Below are 13,572 nucleotides of genomic sequence, written 5' to 3' on the forward strand. Positions count from 1 at the left end.
CATTGGAGGATGCTGGATAACTACATAATGGAGAAAGGAATAGAAGCAAAAACACCAGCGGAGAGCTGTTGGTGAATGTTCTGTTTCTGTACTATTCCATGTAATTCATCAAATCATGGAACTCTCTATAAACCTGTGTATATTGGCTGTGCTGCTTCTGATTTGCTATTGAGTTTGTAAAAATCAAAATTGGAAAAATTTATGGTGCATGTCACCAATCTCACCTTTGCAGGAAATTGTGGGTCACCCTTCGTTGCATGTAAACAAAAAATATCCTCACGTTCTAAGCACTGAAGTGAGACCTTCTGCATTAAGTAACTTGGCAGGAAGAACATACCCAATTATGGTTGATGGAGAATTTCCACTGCACAATTCTATTATGTTGGGGACCATTAAATCATCCATGTAACATCTTTCTCACACACAAGAACTCAAGGAATAGAAGAAATAAATCATATAGCCCATTGAGCCTGCTCCTCCATTCATTATGATCATGGCTGATCCTGGGCTTCAACACCATTTTCCCACCCGCACCCTGTATCTCAATTCCCTGAGAAACCAAAGATCTGTCTATCCCAAACTCAAATGTGTTCAACGGCAGAACATCCACAATGCTTTGGGGTAGAGAATTCTAAAGATTCACACCTCTTTGAGTGAATAATTTCTCCCCATCTGAATTCTAGTTGATCAGCCCCTTGTCTTAAGGCTGTGGCCACCGCCAACCACCCCCCCCACATCATGTTTTCCCCGACCAGTGGAAACAATCTTTCAGCATCTACCCTATCAAGTCCCTTCAGAATTTTGTAGGTTTCAATGAGATCTTTTCAATGAGATTCTTCTAAACTCCAGTAAGCCCAACTTACTCAGCCTCATCATAGGGCAACCCCCTCATCCCAAGGACCAATTTAATGAACTTTCACCGTACTGCCTCTAATGCACGTACAACCTTTCTTAAAAGTGGAGACAAAAACTATACACAGTATTCCAGATGTGGTCTCACCAAAACCCTTTACAATTGTAGAAAGGCTTCTTTATTCTTGTACTCCAGTCCTCTTGTAATAAAGGCCAACATGCCATTTGCCTTCCTAACTTTGCATGCTTTGTTTTGTTTTTCTTCTAAGAGCACCTTTGAACATCAACACTTAAAAGATTCACACTTTTGAAAAAAATTCTGCTTTTCTATGCTTATAACCAATCCTCTATCCATGTGAAAATATTACCCCCAACTCCATGAGCCCTTCCTTACCTTGCCTATTAACCTTTTGTGTGGCACCTTAGCGAATGCCTTTTGGAAATCCAGGTATACGACATTTATGGCTCCCCTTTATCTATCCGACTAGTTACATCCTTAAAAATCTCGAATAAATTAGTCACACAGGATTCCCCTTTAGTAAAACCATGTTGACTTATTCTAATCATACTATGCTTTTCTAAGTGCATTGTTAAGACTTCCTTAATGATAGATTCCAGCATTTTCCCATCAACTGATGTTGGGCGAATTGGCCTGTTGTTCATTTTCTCTCTCCCTCCTTTCTTGAAAAGTGGTGTAATGTTTGTCAACTTGCAATCTAATGGGACCGCTCCGGAATCTAAGGAGTTTTGAAAAATCATAGCTAGCATATTACTATCTCTGCAGCTACCTCCTTTAGAACCCTAGGGTGTAGCTCATCAGGTTCCAGGAATTGGTCAGATTTTAGTCCGTTACGTTTCTCCAACACTTTCTCGCTGTTGATATTCACTTCCTTAATTTTTACTCTTTTTAGCCCCTTGGTTATACCAAGCCCCAAACAGATTTATATTTATTTAGCAAACAGTAATTTACACAAGTAGTATTAGGCAGTTGCATTAATGCTCAGACAATAAGGCTACAGGGAAAGAGCAGGAGAGTGGGGCTAATTGAATAATAGCTCTTTCAAAGAGCTGGCACAGACACAATAGGCTAAATGGCCAGCTTCTGCGCCGCAGATTCTATAGCAGCTGATAATAAACTGGTCAGTTGAATCCTTTTGGAGTGCCTTTCTTTTAAAGCAGATCTTTCAACCAAATATTGAGACTAGAGGAAGTAAGAGACCGTGGGCTGCACGTCCACAGGTCCCTGAAGGTGGCAGGACAGGTGGATAAAGTGGTAAAGAAAGCATTTGGAATGCTAGCCGTCATTGGACAAGGTATTGAATACAAAAGGGGGCTGTAAGGCTGGAACTGTTCAAAATGCTGGTTAGACCACAGCTGGAATTGTGTATGCAGTTCTGGTTACCATATTACAGGAAGGACATAATTGTTCTGGAGAGTACACAGAGGAAATTTACAAGAATACTGCCAGAGATTGAAAATTGCAGCTATGAGGAAAGATTGGATTGGCTAGAGTTGCTTTCCTTAGAACAGAGGAGGCTGATGGATGACTTAATTGAGGTGTACAAGATTACAAGGGGTCTAGACAGAATTAAAAGGAAAGACCTGTTTCCCCAAGCGGAGAGGTCAACAGAAAGCACAGATTTAAGGTGATTGGTAGGAGGATTAGAGGGGGCATAGGAGAAACTTCTTCTCCCAAAGGGTGGTGGGTTTCTGGGCTTTGCTGCCAGGTTTGGTAGTAGAGACAAAAATTCTCAACTCATTTTAAAGGTACCTGGATCTGCACCTGAAGTGCTGTAACCTGCAAGGCTATGAATCAGTTACTGGAAGGCGGGATTAAAATGGATGACTATTTTTGTATTTTCTCTTTTTCAGCCGGCAGAGACACGATGGGCTGAGTGGCCTCTTTCAGTGCTGCCACTTGTCTAAAGTTCTAATTCAGCATTTCTCAGTTGGGATCAGCTACACGATTCATACTAATTAATAACAGCATCAATAGGACGGCGGAACAGCTGGGGTGGAGGGGGAAGCAAGAGGGGCACGGCAACGTCAGATAGGCAATGTTTGAATAGCTGAAGAACATAAAGAAAAGTTACACTTGAAGGAAAACGTGATTCAGCTCTTACCAGCTACCTTCTCCACCACATCACCTCAAAAAAAAGAGAAAAAGGCCAAAAGACCAAGAGGGCAAAGGGGGAAAAAAAAGAGACACAGAGATGGTCAGGAGAGGCACACAGAGATAGCCATAATAGAGAACAGGGAAGCACCAATATAAACATGACAAAGGCAAATAAGAAAGAGAATGTATCTTCTGATTTGCTGTGAAGGATGCCATTGAAGATGCATCATTATTTACGATCTAGTGATTCTCAAAACTGAAATATTTTAGTTGCTCCATAAATGTTCTTACAAATCAATATATGCTAGTGATTATGCAGCTTTCATAAATTTATACTGGAAAAGGGGAAGCTATTGATGGCATCCTCCTCCCTGCATTGGTCAGCAGCATTTTATAAATTTCAACTATAAATTAATGCCTTTTGTCCAAATTAATCAAGCAAATTGTAATAATGCTTCGCATAAAAGCAAACAGATATTTTAAGCATTTTGTCCAGTATTTATAGTCTTTCTGACCTATGCAGCATGCCATCTACTGTATCATTGGGGTATAGCTTGCAACAAATATGGGGGCACAAGCTATCTACTCTGTTTAAAACTTAACCCTTGCTTAGAGTGATCAGTCCTATAGGAAATTTGTAGAAACATTGTACTGTAATATAACTTATTAGTTATATTCTATACCATTTATAAACAATGTCTGGAGTATAACCTTAAACACTTTTTTCAAATGTGAACACACTGAGTGGAATTTTCCCATCCGAGACGAAGACCTTTAGCAGCTGGGGCAGGGACAGGGAGTGTTTGCCGCCTCGCAGGCTGCCAGGAATTCGTGCAGTATCGTGCGACCCTGCCTTCGTTAAGTAATGCAGTTGGGGGTATCCTGACACACTGCGTGGTGGGACGGGCTGGATGCTGCATATACAGCCGTCATATCTGGGCAGCAGTTTTAAAGCTCCAAAGTTTAGCAACTCATCCCTGGGCATCCTCCTCAGCCAGGTGGAGGACAGGAGGGACGTCCTGTACCCAGCTAATAGGAGGCGGCGCTCGAGCAGGGAGATCAACTCTTTATGGGAGGAAGTAGCCACTGCAGTCAGCGCCCAGGGCCTCCAGCACAGAGCAGCCCTCCCGTGCCAGAAGAGGATGAACAACCTCATCTATGCCACCAGGGCAAGTGAACCCTCAGCTGCTCACACTACCCACAATGGATGGTACAGGGAACATGGGCCTCGGTGGCAATGCCATAAGGTCATGCCTCACAGTTCCATTGCAGTCCATCTACTATGGAAGGGTGAGGGAGGCACAGCAGCCTTTCCACCTGCAAACAACGAGCTCAAGCTGTCTGGGGGTGGGTGGGGGGGGGGGGGGGTGGAGGGGTTCAGGCATTGAGCGCGTCTGCCATCTCCACATGTGACATGCCTCTCTAAGCCTTACCCTTGTATGTGGATGGACTCACCACTCTGGAGGGTGCTGGCCCAGAACCCTCCGCATAGTACATCAATGAAGTGCCACACAATCCAGTGGGTTATCTCTAAAAATGGAGGCATGAGAAAGAAATGTGAAATAGCTATGTACAAATGGATGCTGAATACAATTCCTCTCAATGCCATCTTCTCTGTTCACTTTGGCAGGAGAAATTAAGCCAAAACTAGCGAGAGAGGGAGAAGACAGCTGAAGGCTGGCCACACCTGAAGGAAGTGAGAGAATTCAAGGAGTGGGTAGCAGAGCTGGCAGGGGTGAAAAAGCAGCACCCCAGGCCATTGGAGATAGGAGACAGGATTTGGGTCTCCAACCGGTAAGGATCCACGCATGTCATACAAACTTCAGGGCCAAGGGTATCTTCATTTTGGAGGCAGCTCATGCTGTCACCCGCTCTCTCTTACAGGTGTCTCACCAGCTCTAACACAAGCCCAAGCCCAGAGAGGGACAAGGACATCATAAAAGAGTGAAGTGCAACTATACAGGTGTCACAACAGACACCTACACCTTCCACCAGCCCAGAGACACACACCTCAGTGGGTCTTAGCTCAAGTTCAGGAAGGGTCTCACTCTGCTGGTCACTGCACCGACATGTATCCGCAGCAGGGGGTGGCCAGGTCAGCCAAGCTCACCAGCATTTGTGGGGGTGCTAGGGAAAAGGCATCTGCATGGTATGAGTCCAATGACAAGTCTCTGGAATCAGTGTTCCAAGTGATGCTGGGGAGTCAGCAAGAGGCTGGGGAACATCCGGCAGAGATGTCAGAGACCCTCAAAAGGGTGGCACACAAGGCAGAGGTGGCCATCCACCTGCTGGCTAACGAGGTGGTGCTGACATATGCACACAATAAAGGTCCTCATGGGGAGGGTGGCAGACTCCATGGAGATCCCAGTCCAGTTGATTCTGCCAAAGATGCACAACGACCTGCACTCCATCGAGTGCAGGTAGCCATGGGGGAGCTTCTGCAGTGGCTACGTGAGAAGAGCCAGGCAGAGGCCTCTGAGCGCCAAAAGGAAGTGGGAATGGCAGCTGGACACTCTTGGGATATCCGCTCAGGAATCTCAGAGGTTGCCTAGCTCTTCCGAATCCCCTTTACCTATGACCCCTTCAGCCTTGTCCTCTGTCACTGCAGAGGGAAAAACTGGCCCACAGCAGGTCAGTCAAAGTAAGCTGGGCCCACCAGGCCTGAGGACTCCAGAGCACAGCTGCCAAGGTCATCCAAGGCAACAGGACCAACTGGTCAGTAGGTTGGCTCCACCCCTACTACTGCAGGTGTCAGGAGAGCACGTAGTTTTCCTTTCCTTGTCACTACTAAGAAATACTGAAATCACAATTGAATAGTGTACCTGTGCAACCAATGTCACAAATATCAAACTTTTGTGAACATATTCACTTTCACTTTAATGATGTCTAATGTGTTGTTTTAGCTGTAGTCCTTAAGACTTAGCACTCCTCATCGCCACATCATCTTCCTGGGGACACCCTGCCCCTGGAATGAGCCATCTGCAGGGAGGCAAAGGTATATGCCAAGGCCCTTGCGAGCCATGTGCAAGCACTCTCCTGCACACGCTGAACCTTTGGCCTTCACACTCTCATGTGTCCTAGGGCCCTAGTACTGCGAAGACGACATGTTGGGGTTCCCCTTCAGTTGTCCAGTTGAGATGACCTGCATTTCCGCCCAACCTCGATGACCCAACTCCCATGCAGTATCTTAAAAACTCCACCACGAGGCTTTGCATAGTTGCACCCAGCCCAGCCTGGTAGTAGTGACATTCTATCTTCAATCCAACATCTTTCCCCTTCCCCAGCCACCCACACCCTATCCTCCACAACCACTGACACCCCCTGGTATAACTTGCGACCTCCCCACCATCACCCTTCAACCCACCACATCACCTTTGGAAATGTGCGGGTTAATGTTGAAGTGCCTTTCCTCCCCCAAAATCTCTCACCCGTTAACACTGACTTGCCTGCCCTCATCCTGCCCTCAGAACCATCCCCCGCATCTGTGGCCATCTCCACGTCCCCACCAACAACCTACGGCGCTCCTTCATGCAACATCATCACACCCTTATCCTCCTACCTTCCCAGGCCACTCCGACCCCTCTAACCCTCAACATAGCTTCCTACCACGGTTACCCTCAGTTTGCACCCAGGAGTCAACCATTGGCTCCACCAACACCTCCCTGTAAACACCTCTGCACCTCCCCAAGACCCTTCAGGTCTGCACAAACCCACCAGTGCCCCCAGCTGCAACCAACAATGGTCCCTACCACCCTCCCACTCCATTCCAGCTGACATTGAGAGAACGCACTCAGGTTCCCTCTTACCCTGTCCCCCTAGGCCTTAGCCCCCGTACCACCTCTTCATTCCTCTCCTCTCAACAGACCCCTCGACTCCCAACAGTAGCTCCTGCAGCCTTCCACCTGCAGCTAGAGAGCCCGGTTGCTGGGCGGAGTCTCTGGACCAGGGCCCGGTCGCTGGGCGGAGTCTCTGGACCAGGGCCCGGTCGCTGGGCAGAGTCTCTGGACCAGGGCCCGGTCGCTGGACGGAGTCTCTGGACCAGGGCCCGGTCGCTGGGCGGAGTCTCTGGACCAGGGCCCGGTCGCTGGGCGGAGTCTCTGGACGAAGTTGCTGCACCAAGAACAACCACCCCCTGGATGTAGCTGCGTGGAGAACATCCACGTGTTTGATGCTCCACTCACCCAGTGCTGCATGCAGTATTCCAAGGGCTGGTCACTGGAGGCTCTATCTTCTCTTCAGATCTCTGCAAGCTGCCCAAGGCCTTCTTAAGTTAAGTCTCAACTCTCACACGCCACGTCGGTGCAGGCGTGTATTTCCCACTGGCATCGCAAATGATCAGGCGTGAGGGAGGGAGCTGGTGCAATTCCAGTCAGGCCTTCATATGCATCTCATTAGCAGGATGCAAGATCACTTTCATGCTGGCCTCTAGTGGGAAATGCAACCCACTATGGTGGGCAGTAGCTGAAGGTCCCACTATCATGAAACCAAGTTTTTGAGCTCCCGCCGCATTCTCACCCCTGCCCACCATTAAGTCCGCTGTGGGGTGGATGGAAAATGCTGCCCATTACTTCTACTCACATGAACTACCCATTCCCCTCAAGTTCTTTAGTAGAGGAGGTCCAGAAATATTTTTCTGATGATCTGCACTTATGTCCTTTTACTAATTGCAACTCGGATATGCCGGGCCATGTGATTACAGATGGTGATTGTATACAATTCTGCTGCTACTGATGGCCCGCAGCACCTCACAGATACCCAGTTTTGAGTTGCTAGATCTGTTTGAAATCTATCCCATTTAGCTTGGTGTTGTGTGGCACTATGACCATGTTAAATAGGATAGATTTCAAACACATCTAGCAACTCAAAACTGGACATCCATGAGGTGTGGTGGGCCATCAGCAGCAGCACAATTATGTACAACTACGACATGTAACTTCATAGCCCGGCATAGCCTCCACTCTACCATTACCATCAAGCCAGATGATCAACTCTGGTTCAATGAAGAGTGCAGGAGGGCGTGCCAGGAGCAGCACCAGGCATATCTAAAAATGAGGGGTCAACCTGGTGAAGCTACAACATAGGACTACTTGCATGCCAAACAGTGAAAGCAGCATGCAACAGTCAGAGCTAAGCGCTCTCACAACCAACACATCAGATCTGAGGTCTGCAGCCCTCCGCATTCAGTCATGAATGGAGGAGGAAAATTAAACAACTAACTGGAGGAGGAAACTCCACAAATATTCCCACCCTCAATAACAGGGGAGCCCAGCACATCAGTGCAAAAGATGAGAATGAAGCATTTGCAACAATCTCCAGCCAGAAGTGCCAAGTAGATGATCCATCTCGGCCTCCTCCTGAGGTCGCCAGCATCACAGATGCCATCTTCAGTCAATTCGATTCACTCCACATATCATCAAGAAATGGCTGAAGGCACTGGGTACTGCAAAGGCTACAGGCCCTGACAATATTCCAGCCTAAACTCTTAGCAATTACATCCTATATTATGATAATCTTTTCTTTGTGCTAAAGATGTAGCTCAGTTAGTACCCCATTTTTGGAATTTGGAATCTAAGCAACATTAAATATTTCTTCATTTTAACAATGTTCATTCATCAAGCATTGCTCAAACATAAAGAATGTGACCTGGCATTCTGTGGACGGCACGCATCTATTACATTGCATGAGAAGAGTCAAACAGATCACTACCACAGAACTGGTTGAACCAAATAGTACAGGTGCATTTAAGGGGAGACTAGGTGAATATGAGGAAGGAGGGAATAGTGGGTTATGCTGATAGATTTAGATGAGGAAAGATAGGAGGATGCGCAAGTGCTGGCTTGGACTAGTTGAGCCAAATGGCCTGTTTCTGTGCCGTATGTTCTTGTAATATATATGTAATTAGTTGTTTAGTTCCTACTCAAGATATTATTTCAAACTTCAGCCAAGGAAAGTAGTGCCTAAACTATATCACCTGTGACTGCAACATCAATTAAAGTCCATCTATCTCTAAAATTTCACCATGGTATACTTTTCTTTGCTTACCTTGCAGTAAATCCGACAGCAACGGTCCACATTCCTCTGGAATGGTGTACTCCCCTTTCCCTATGTTTTCAAACAATTTGTAGATGTTATCCCCTTCAAATGGATAAAGTCCCGTTGTGATATTGTATCTGGAAAACAAAAGTTCAATTGCATTTATCACAAGGAGTTTCATTTCATTTTTTTGTGTAAATCTGTAGCATTAACATTTGGCAATACTCTGGAAGAACAGGGATGTTGGTTAATAATGAAATAAAATTAGTGTTTTTAATGAAAATGTTAAAACTTTGCACCTCACCAGGTTCGCACAATTATTTTAAGTCAGAGGAAGGAGGACTCTTTTACATTACAATGATAGACAATTTCCCTGTTATACATCTGATTACATACTTGCAAAATGTTGAATGTTCAATGCAATGCAGTTTTACAAAATGATAGTGTGGATAATGCAAAGCCAATGTTAAATAAAGTATTCAATGCATGTGCTTTAACTTTCAATTAAGAACATTTTTACATAACACCTCATAATGCAAATTATCTGCAGTTTTGTGCTGATGTTATGTAGAACATTTCTTACAATGTCACTCCTGCAGACCAGATGTCCACTTTGAACCCTGAAAATGTATCTAGGCCATTTGCGATTTCTGGAGGTTGGAATGCTGGTGACCCTTGACTTGTCCTACACGTGTCATCCTCTGCAAAAGGGTGTAATGCCTGAAAGCAGGAATCAAAAAAAAGTTATTATGCTTAGTTAAGATACAAGAAAGAAACATTTTCAAATTCATGGTGTTCCAAATAGCAGGTTTTATTTAAAAATAATTTTCAAGAAACTTCATAGAGAGAAGGACTTAATGTTATTCACAAGGGCCTTAACTCTAAACATGCAAGCAAGAAGTTGTCGAGGGATCAAAATTTATCTGTTGCTGGTAGTCAGAGACCAGCGTGCATCAAAAAAAATCTACTTCCAGGATCTGGCTGGCACACTGCTTAAGATTTTTGTTCCAACTCCTTTTAAATCTGGGTTCAAATCCAACCAAGGCTGATGGGATCAAGGTTTCTCCCTACTTTCGTTCACAGATGCCAAAATGGTAGGAAGTTGAAAATTACATCCGGGAATGCTCTTCTGAAGTCAGTTATTGTTGTCAAAAAGTGAAGAAAAATGTTCCATTCCAGACAACTGAACTTGGCAAACATTTTTTTAATCCATTTTTAAAATGAAAAATCGACTTGTCCAGTTCAAAAGCAGGAGGGAAGAAAGAGAGCTGATTTGTATTATTGCTCTTGCACCTTTTTCATGGTATTCTTTAATAAATCCATCTACTTTCCTGAGGGTTACTGTTTAACCTGCCCTTCCTTCAAAAAATAAAGTTTCAAGGTGGTTCTTCACAATTTTCAGCAACATCTACATTTGGCCTTTCTTGTGCATTCCTGGCATATTTAAGCAACTCTTTGATTGTAGGAGTTATCGCAGCACAACTCTTGGTAAATTAAGAGTATTGCTGATTCCATTTTTATTGGGATGAGAGAAGCACATTCAAAACTTACCGAAGTTAAACAAAAATAAGAATGCTGTCAAGGAAATCCTAAGGCAAATCCAGCAAGGAGGATGGTGAGCTGAAAGATTTATAGATTATACTTCATTCCAAAAATTGTGAAGTACTATAACTAAAGCGGAATATGTTTACCTTTGTTTGTAACTAGTTGCTCTTCACATACTATACAGCAAATCTCTTAGAGCAAGAAGAACAAGAATCAGTCTTACTTGAGACCATGGCAGAAGTAATGCCTTGTCAATTTTATCTAGCAGGAAGTTCAAGGCAGCAGTGAAGCACACAGAAAAATAAATGAACTCAGCAAAATTAAGAGATTATCTACTTTGGACTCATGCCAATTCACTACTGTGAAGTTGCCCATTGCATATAAAGTGACGGCGAATCTTACTGGTTTTTTTAAAAATCCTGAAAGCCAAATAGGAAAAGGTAGCACAATTTACCCAAGAAAAAGGAAGTACCAATTAGAGAGAATAAATAGAAAAAAACATGAGTTTAGACCTCAGTGATCACACATTGCAGGTGAATGAAGATCACTTTCTATTTGTAATAAGAGAAAGTGAATTTGTACACATTTGTGTTGAAACTCAGATATCAATTTAAAGAGGGATTTAAGGAAAGGTGAAAATGGACAGTCAATGTGAACTTGTAAAAATATTCAGTAAAAAATTTGCTGGACCATCTGAATCTTAGATGAGCACCTACAACAACAGTGATTGTGGCTGTGATCACAAAAGAAAGTCATTTCACCTTAAGAAGAGCCACAATCAAGTACAAGTTGTCAACAACAACTTTGGTAGTGCATTTATAAAGCACTTTAACTTGGAAACATGTCCTAAGTGCCACCCCCATCATTAGACAAAAATAGATACCAAGCAAAAGATGATATTAAGAGCTTGAGGGGTGTGTTTTAAAGAGGATCTTTAAGTAAAAGAGAGATATGGTGATGCAAAGAGATATTTAAAGAGGGATCTCAAGAGCTCAGAATCTAGACGGCTAAAGGTACAGCTGTCAACAATGGTGCAAAGGAAGGCAGTGGTATACAAGAAGCTAAAGTCAGAGGGTCAGAGTTCTGGTGAGTGGAGTAATTGTAGAGATTAGAGGGATAAGGGGAGAAATGTGAACAAATGCGGCCCATCGAGTCTGCACTGGCTCTCAAAGAGCAGTCTCCCTAATCCCACTCCCCTGCTTTATTCCCATAACCTTGCACATTCTTTTTCAGATAGCAATCCGATTCCCTTTAGAATATCTCAATCGAACCTGCCTCCACCACCCTCTCAGGAAGTTTGTTCCAGACTCCAACCACCCTCTGGGTGAAAATATTTTTCCTTACATCATTATTACACCTTTTGCTAATTATTTTGAATTAGTGCACTTTAGTTCCAAATGCTCTCAAGTGGGAACAGTTTCTCACAATGTACACTGTCCAAACCCCCCAGGATCTTTAATAATTCTATCAAGTCTCCTTTCAACCTTTTTTCCAAGGAAAACAACCCTGGGATCATTCTTGCGAATCGCCTCTGTACTTCAATGCCTTCACATCTTTCCTCAAGTATGGCACCCAGAACTGGGCACAGTACTCCAGGTGAGGTGTCTTATACAAGTTCAACATGACCTCCTTACACTTGTACTCAACATCCCTATTAATAAAGCCTAAGATACCATATGCTTTATTAACTGCTCTCTCAACATGACTTCCCATCTTCAATAACTGATGTACATATACCAAGGTGCTTCTGTTTGTGTACCTCCTTTAGCATATTTCCCTTTATTTTATACTGTCTTGCCATATTCTCCCTGCCAAAATGAACCAACTCACACTTCTTTGCATTGAACTTCATCTGCCACTCTCCTGTCTAATCCACCAACATGTCCATGTTCTTTTAAAGTTCACTACTATTTTCATCACAGTTTTCAATTCCCTGCCTAATTCTCTAAAATCTGCTTTCAGGACATCATCCCTTTTCCTACCCTATGTCATTGGTCCCAATGTGGACCATGACCTCTGGCTGTTCACCCTCCCCCAAAAGAATGTCCTGCAGCCACTCAGTGACATCCCTGACCCTGACACCAGGGAGGCAACATACCACCCTGGAGTCATGTCTACAGCTGTAGAAATGCCTGTCTGCTCCCCTAACCACTACAGCTCTTTCACTCATCCTCCTCCTCTGCTATGCACCTGAGCTACCAGTGGTGCCATGACTTTGGCTTTTGCTACAGTCCGCTGAGGAACCATTTTGTTCACCAGTATTCAAAATGCAAAAGCAGTTAGAGAGGGAGGTAGTCTCAGGGGATTCCTGCTCTACCTGCCTGTTTCTCTTAGATACTCCAGGAGTCACCCATTCCCTTTCTGCCTGTGTGTTTCTTAGTTGCAGTATGATCACCTCTCTAGATATGCTAACTAGGTAATCCTCAGCCTTGCAGTGACTCCAGTCGCCACTCGAGTTCCGCAACCTGTTCAAGTTTCTGCAGTTGGTGACACTTCCTGCAGATGTAGTCATCGAAGGTACTCTGTGCCTGCACAATTTGCCACATTCCACATGGTCCAGCTGCACTGACATACTTTAAACTTTTTCCTCCACTTGCGCCGTTTTCAATCTCCTGACTGCCTCTCCACTCCTACTGTTTTCAATCTCCCGACTTCCTCTCCACTTGTATGGCAAAGAACATCATGCTGAACAGGGTAAGAGCCAAGGCACAGCCCTGCTTCACTCCATTTGTAACTTGGAAGGCATTGGAAGACTGTCCGCCGAGCAAGCATGCCATCAGAGGGAGATGAACTTGAAATGAAGAATCGCAAGTCAAATAAATGTTGAAAACATTCGATATTTTGTGAAACTCCAAAGCAATGCAAGCAATTGGCACTGCAATGGAAACTATAGCATCAAAAGCAACAGAATGTCACACAAAGGTTTCAGTTGTTCACTCTGTGGGTTCCAAGGCTGTATAGTACCGAAGGTTCAATTGAATTCTGAGGTTTTCAACTCAGTTGTGGTAAATGATCTCAAGAGAACT

General features: G+C 44.3%; 1 protein-coding gene across 2 annotated transcripts in view; it reads right to left on the bottom strand.

Moving 5' to 3' along the window:
• The window catches only part of stk11 (serine/threonine kinase 11), a 218,340-nt gene that overhangs the window by 70,338 nt on the left and 134,430 nt on the right, over positions 1 to 13,572 (bottom strand). For both annotated transcript variants that reach the window (XM_041204717.1, XM_041204716.1), the window contains exons 5-6: positions 9,585 to 9,721; positions 9,011 to 9,138 (exon numbers count right to left, since the gene is read on the bottom strand). In XM_041204717.1, coding sequence (XP_041060651.1) covers positions 9,011 to 9,138; positions 9,585 to 9,721 — 265 coding nt within the window. The remainder of the gene's footprint in view (positions 1 to 9,010; positions 9,139 to 9,584; positions 9,722 to 13,572) is intronic.

This window comes from Carcharodon carcharias, chromosome 14 (genome assembly GCF_017639515.1).
Source record: "Carcharodon carcharias isolate sCarCar2 chromosome 14, sCarCar2.pri, whole genome shotgun sequence".
Classification (NCBI taxonomy): domain Eukaryota; kingdom Metazoa; phylum Chordata; class Chondrichthyes; order Lamniformes; family Lamnidae; genus Carcharodon; species Carcharodon carcharias.